At 36.1% G+C, this 7500-nt stretch overlaps 1 protein-coding gene across 2 annotated transcripts in view; it reads left to right on the top strand.

Annotated features, from left to right (window-relative positions):
• The window catches only part of LOC137622820 (U-scoloptoxin(01)-Cw1a-like), a 61505-nt gene that overhangs the window by 41251 nt on the left and 12754 nt on the right, over window positions 1-7500 (top strand). The window contains exons 1-2 of one of the 2 annotated variants that reach the window (XM_068353404.1): window positions 1692-1734; window positions 5404-5482. In XM_068353404.1, coding sequence (XP_068209505.1) covers window positions 5405-5482 — 78 coding nt within the window. In that variant the 5' untranslated portion in view covers window positions 1692-1734; window position 5404. Of the gene's footprint in view, window positions 1-1691; window positions 1735-5403; window positions 5483-7500 lie in introns of those variants that run through there. The other variant, XM_068353405.1, reaches the window with a different exon arrangement.

The raw sequence follows: 7500 nt of genomic DNA, 5'->3' as shown, positions 1-7500 counted from the left end.
TCACCCCAAACCTTAACTCAGAAGGATGGTGAGGTTACAGCTACCAAAGAAACTAATGATTTTGAGCGGGAATCGAACCCCAGTCTGGCGATCACCAGTCAGGGACGTTACCACATCGGCCTCCATGACTTAAATAGGAGAATAGACAAATTAACATATCTAATTTGATGAAAGTTGATAATTAGTAAATTATTTATAAGGATACATATTGTAGAATATTTACCTCAACGAGCTGGTTAGTTCATTGATTTTATATAAAGAAATGTATGAGTAATTCTATGAAAAAAACACATTAACAATAAATTTAATTAAGTATTTCAAAATCTAAGAGGGAATTAGAGACAATTGTAATTAGTCGTTTGAAGGTTAGACTCGATAGAACTTCAAAAGTTCAGACTTGCATCAAATGTTTGTATGTTGAACAGGCTGACATAAGTCTTTTTGTGTTTTTCTGTTGATACTGTTTTTCAAATTATTTCATTTTAATTGTTCATTATTTCTCATATAGTTCATTTCCTTATTTCCTTTCCTCACTGGGATATTTTTCCCTGTTTGAGCATTTGGGCTTGTAACATCTTACATTTCCAAGTAGGGTTGTAGCTTTGATAATAATAATAATAATAATAATAATAATAATAATAATAATAATAAGGGTTACTTATGAAGGGCAGTGACAAAGACACAGAGGCTGACCACATATAAATATCTCCCTCTCCACCCACGCTAGGACCAGGGAGAGCCAGGGATGGCTGTTGATAACACAGCAGGCACTACAAGAAACTATTGAGGTTGAAAGGGTCTCGAACCCCAGTCCAGCAGATTGCGAGGTAAGGCCATTTTCAACAGGCTGTCTCGATTCAGTTGGTTAGTTTCTTTTTGTGGCGTAGGTTCGAATCCTGTCCTAGGTTGTACAGTTATAATAGAGTGAATTATTGTTTATGGCTTAATATTTGATTTTATATATTTTATGGGTAATCAAGAATATCCGAGGCTGAATAACCAACTAGAATCAGGAAAACAAACTGAAGTATAGTTTGGGAAGGAAGTAAGAGGGGCAGACCGTACTGGTACTCAATGGAATTACATCTCTTTTACATTGGATGAATAGTGAATGTGAATAAAATTTTATTATCTGTGTTACATCAATGCAGAAGGTATTCAACAGCGAGAGAGAGAGAGAGAGAGAGAGGAGAGAGAGAGAGAGAGAGAGAGAGAGAGAGAGAGAGAGAGAGAGAGAGATTATTCATTGGTATAATTGGTATTATTAATTTCTTTGATAGAGCTATATTTGTTATTTATTGCTTGGGAGAAATTGGCTGATGTCATTCATTGGAGAGAGAGAGAGAGAGAGAGAGAGAGAGAGAGAGAGAGAGAGATGATATTCATTGGTATAATAAGTATTCATTTCTTTGATAGAGTGATATTGTGTTATTCATTGCTTATTAGAGAGAGAGAGAGAGAGAGAGAGAGAGAGAGAGAGAGAGAGAGAGAGAGATAAGCTCTAAATGAAATCAGAAGTATCACCTTACTAACTACGTATGGGCTTAGGAAATTGACGTTAGGTGCCTTGAGGTAGGCTCGGTTGGGGGTGGGGGTGGGGGTGGGGGGGGGGGGGGCGAAAGAGAACTACGGGTCACGTGACCTTAGTCTGGGTATATAAGACTCGCCTGTTCCTCTTATTCCTCAGTCTTAATTTTTCTCTCTTTCTCACACGTCTCGACTCCAAATCTGAAGGTAAGATTTTATTTTTTTTTTGGAGGGGGGGGGGGGGGGGCGGGGACGGGTATCCCCGTCTGCAGATGACCTCAGTTGACCTGGAAGTGACCCTTGTGTACCTTTGTGATGACCTCACCTGACCTGATTGAAATGTTTAGCAGAGGAATCGTGAATATATATATATATATATATATATATATATATATATATATATATATATATATATATATATATATATATATATGAACATAAGAAATGTAGAATTTTTCCTAAATGATAAGGAGCAAGTTTTTCTCTCTCTCTCTCTCTCTCTCTCTCTCTCTCTCTCTCTCTCTCTCTCTCTCTCTCTCTCTCTCTCTCTCTCATACATACATATATGTATATATATACACATTGTATATATACACACATATATATGCTGTATATATATACATATATATATATATATATATATATATATATATATATATATATATATATATATATATGTGTGTGCATATATATATATATATATATATATATATATATATATATGTATATATATATATATATATATACATATATATATATATATATATATATATATATATATATATATATATATATATATATATATATATATATATATATATATATATCCCGTTCACGTTAAGCGGCATTGCCAGACGTATAACTTCTCGGCATCTCCCTGTCCCTAGATTAGGGATGGGAGGAGGTATCCGAGAGAGGTACACTCGGAAACCACAACTGCCGTATTGTACTAGATATTTAACTGCCATTTATTGACAGGTCACGTACAGTAGTTAGTTGAAGAATATATTACTGTTCTTAAAATATTTTATATCGTTCATTACTTCTCTTGTAGTTTCTTTACATATTTCCTTTCCTCGCTGAGCTATTTTCCCTGTTGGAGCCCCTGGGCTTATAGCATCCTGCTTTTCCAACTCGAGTTGTAGTTTAGCTAATAATAATAATAATAATAATAATAATAATAATAATAATAATAATAATAATAATAATAGGATCTTATTCATTATTCATTGCCCATTTACACTTTTTAATTAACAAATTATTAACATATGTGCAGAAAATTTTCATTACGTATTTTCCCTTTTGGAGCCCCTGGGCTTATAGCATCCTGCTTTTTCAACTAGGGTTGTAGCTTAGCAAGTAATGATAATATAGGTTTTCCTAAAGTAAATGGGTGTTACAGACTAATCACACACACAAACAAAGCCACTCCAACACCTAAAAATATAACAGCACACGACCCTACGCTACCGTGGTTTAAGCGATGTCAGGCAGGGCAGCCGATTAAGACTACGGCCTACCCCAAAGCCAAAGGAAAGTCCTTCGAAAAGAAGGCAACTGTGTTACCCCATACAAAATGGGAAAAAGATCACGTTAATAGAAAAAGCAGGCTATACATCTTCCCCTCAGCCAGTAATTTCATTCGTGAATTACTACATAGATTTGGTTGACCAAATTATTCAATTTTAGTTGATATGGAGAGGATATGGGGTGGCGAGGTAGTTGGAGCACGAAAACATTGGAGAAACAGGACAGTTAATTGGGGAAAATCACTATTATTATTATTATTATTATTATTATTATTATTATTATTATTATTATTATTATTATTATTATTAATACCAGCTAAGCTACAACTTAATTGGAAAAGCAGGATGCTATAAGCCCAAGGGCTCCAACAAGGAAAAGAAATATGTAAAAGGGATAGAATAGTGTGCCAGAGTGTTCCCTCAAGCAACAGAACTCTGACGGAATGGAGGTAAAGCGAGGCAGATAGACTCTGAAGAAGAAACAATGAAAAGGACAAGAAATCACTTATCTTTGTCTATCACACAACAGGATGTACTACGTTGGCTTACAATGTCCTCTCCCTAGGAACAATGAAAGACTCATTTCCTCACACTGTAAGACGCAGGTTATAAATTCAACTTCATATAAACAATGGCTTATTTCGTATCTCTCCAAGATGGCGACAAAGATGCGGAGAATGTTTCAACTTCTTAAACCAGTGAATTTCTTTTTAATTCCAAGATGGCGTTTATTATTATTATTTTTATTATTATTATTATTATTATTATTATTATTATCTATATATTAATACGATAGTGTGTGTGTTATTTATTTTGTGTCTCACGCTTTAAAGAAAACGGAAATAAATTCATGGTATACTCTTACAAATTCATACTTCTAAGAAAACGGAAATAACTTCATGGTATACTCTTACAAATTCACATTGGACTTTGATTACTTAACCAAAGCACATATTATATAGTTTTCCCAATTTTGTCTTTAGCACCTGACTTTTTTTTTTTAAATATTAGACAAAAAATTGAGTTTTATCAATTTCCATAACCTAGATTATAAAATTAATCTCGGGACATTTTATTCAAACATGTATTGGTTAGGAACAAAATAATTAGTGTTGAAAATATCATTTCGTGAAATTTACACGGGTTTCGCTAGTTATTATTATTATTATTATTATTATTATTATTATTATTATTATTATTACTAGCTAAGCATTATGAAGCTTCATCTGTGGTGGAAATGTGGGAGGTTGGGCTGTGGCACCCTAGCAGTACCAGCTGAACTCGGTTGAGTCCCTGATTAGGCTGAAGGAACATAGAGAGTAGAGGTCCCCTTTTTGTTTTGTTTCATTGTTGGTGTCGGCTACCCCCCAAAATTGGGGGAAGGGCCTTGGTATGTGGGTGGACTAGCTAAGCTACAACCCTAGTTTGAAAAGCAAGATGCTATAAGCCCAAGGTCTAAGATTCTTTTTTCAACCTTGTACTGTTGTTCTCTGTCTCTTTCAAAGATGGCGTCCGTGGGGTCGCCTATATTCAAAGTCAGTAAAGGGCAGTGACATCATTTTCTATCCAAGATGGCGTCCTAAATAACTACTAATTGTAACTATATACCAATGCCTTCCTTTCTCTTACTGCCTGGTGATCGCCAGACTGGCGTTCGAGTCCTGCTCAAACTCGTTAGTTTCTTGTATTGTCTGCAACCTCACCATTTTTGTGAGCTAAAGATTGGGGATTGGGTGAGCCTATAGGTCTACCTGCTGAATCCTCAGCAGCCATTGCCTGGCCCTACTTGGTCCGAGCTTTGGTGGAGAGGGACATGGACGCTGATTATAATGTATGGTCAGTCTCTAGGGCGTTGTCCAGCTTACTAGGGCAATGTCGCTGTCCCTTTCCTCTGCCATTCATGAGCGGCCTTTAAACCCTTTAAACCCAAATGTCTTTTATTTTCAACTTCTCAACCAACAACTCTTTCTCTTTTCAAGATGGCGTCTACTCTCTAAGGATTACTTTGTCTCTTTCCATGATGGCGTCTACTCTCTAAGGATTACTTTGTCTCTTTTCAAGATGGCGTCTACTCTCTAAGGATTACTTTGTTTCTTTTCAAGATGGCGTCTACTCTCTAAGGATTACTTTGTTTCTTTTCAAGATGGCGTCTACTCTCTAAGGATTACTTTGTCTCTTTTCAAGATGGCGTCTACTCTCTAAGAATTACTTTGTCTCTTTTCAAGATGGCGTCTACTCTCTAAGGATTACTTTGTCTCTTTCCAGGATGGCGTCTACTCTCTAAGGATTACTTTGTCTCTTTTCAAGATGGCGTCTACTCTCTAAGGATTACTTTGTCTCTTTCCAGGATGGTGTCCCCGAAGACAAACCTAGCTGTCGTCATAGTGATCACTTCGTGCCTCATCTGCGTCGTCGCCTCCTCCAGGGTAAGTTGCTAAGAATGTTAAACCTTAATCTTTAATTATATATAACACAATGAAAAGTATATCTTCCTTTATATGCGATTTTCTCCGAATATGGAAACTGCAATGGATAGTTTTATTTGCGGTTTTTAATATTTTGTTATATTACATTTCATAGAAATGTATTGGTGTTTATTTAGAGCTCTCTCTCTCTCTCTCTCTCTCTCTCTCTCTCTCTCTCTCTCTCTCTCTCTCTCTCTCTCTCTCTCTTTCGCTGTTTATAAGAAAACATACGACAAGAAATAGAGTAGCATCAATAAAATTATATATATATAATCATTAATTATATATAAAACAATGAAAAGTTTTATATATGCGCGCAGTGATTATTATTATTATTATTATTATTATTATTATTATTATTACTTGCTGAGCTATAACCCTAGTTGGAAAAGCAGGATGCTATAAGCCCTAGGGCTCCAACAGGGAAAATAGCCCAGTGAGGAAAGGAAATAAGGAAACTAAAAGCAAAGTTACTAACAATTGAAATATTTTAAGAACAGTAGCAACATTAAAATAAAGCTTTCATATATAAACTAGGGCTCCAACAGGGAAAATAGCCCAGTGAGGAAAGGAAATAAGGAAACTAAAAGCAAAGTAACTAACAATTGAAATATTTTAAGAACAGCAACAACATTAAAATAAAGCTTTCATATATAAACTATAAAAATTTTTTAAAAAATGAAGAAGAGTAATAAGATAGAATAATGTGCCCGAGTGTACCCTCAAGCTAGAGAACTCTAACCCAAGACAGTGGAAGACCATGGTACTGAGGCTATGGCACTGTCCAAGACTAGAGAACAATGGTTTGATTATGGAGTGTCCTCCTAGAAGAGCTGCTTACCATAGTTGAAGAGACTTTTCTACCCTTACAAAGAGGAAAGTAGAAATGGAATAATTATATTGCAGCAGTTAACCCCTTCGGTGAAGAAGAATTGTTTGGTAATCTCAGTGTTATCAGATGTATGAGGAAAAAGAAGAATGTGGAAAGAATAGGCCAGACTATTCTGTGTATGTGTCGGCAAAGATGAAATGAGCCGTAACCAGAGAAAGGGATCCAATGTAGCACTGTCTGGCCAGTCAAAGGACCCAATAACTCTCTAGCGGTTGTATCTCAACGAGTGGCTGGTGTCCTGGCCAACGTGCTACCCACTAAAATAGAAATGCTTTCAATGGCGGCTTTCAAATAAACTTATTTTATTTGCACCGTTATATAAATAGAGAGAGAGAGAGAGAGAGAGAGAGGAGAGAGAGAGAGAGAGAGAGAGAGAGAGAGAGAGAGAGAGAGAGTTATTAATGTGTTAGTAATAATGTTTGTAACAATACTGTCTTTATAGTAATTTTTTCAATCACTGTATGTAGCATTATTAGTTCTAACAGAATTAGAAAAGTGCCCCTTTAGCTCGGAAAAGTGTCCTGCTATCTGATTGGTTAGAATTATCTTGTCCAACCAATCAGCGAGCAGGAAACTTTTCCGAGCTAAAAGGGCAACGCTGCGAGTCAGTGCAAATGCGCCTCATTAAAATAAATTGACTATAGTTCGATCATTAGGATGCAGCAAAATATTTCTTCCATTTTAGAGAAGTTTGAAGTTGTTTTAGTTTGGCCAGGGCACCAGCCACCCGTTGAGATACTACCACTAGAGAGTTATGGGGTCCTTTGACTGGCCAGACAATACCACATTGGATCCTTCTCTCTGGTTACGGTTTATTTTCCTTTTGCCTACACACGATAAATATTCTGGCCTATTCTTTACATATTCTCCTCTGTCCTCATACATCTGACATCATTAAGATTACCAAACAATTATTTTTTTTTTCTGCACTGTATTTGTTCAGTGGCTACTTTCCTCTTGGTAAGGGTAGAAGAGACTCTTTAGCTATGATAAGCAGCTCTTCTAGGAGAAGGACATTCCAAAATCAAACCATTGTTCTCTAGTCTTGGGTAGTGCCATAGCCTCTGTACCATGGCCTTCCACTGTT

This window comes from Palaemon carinicauda, chromosome 29 (assembly GCF_036898095.1).
Source record: "Palaemon carinicauda isolate YSFRI2023 chromosome 29, ASM3689809v2, whole genome shotgun sequence".
In the NCBI taxonomy this organism is placed as follows: Eukaryota; Metazoa; Arthropoda; class Malacostraca; order Decapoda; family Palaemonidae; genus Palaemon; species Palaemon carinicauda.
This window is presented reverse-complemented; position numbering and strand designations above follow the sequence as displayed.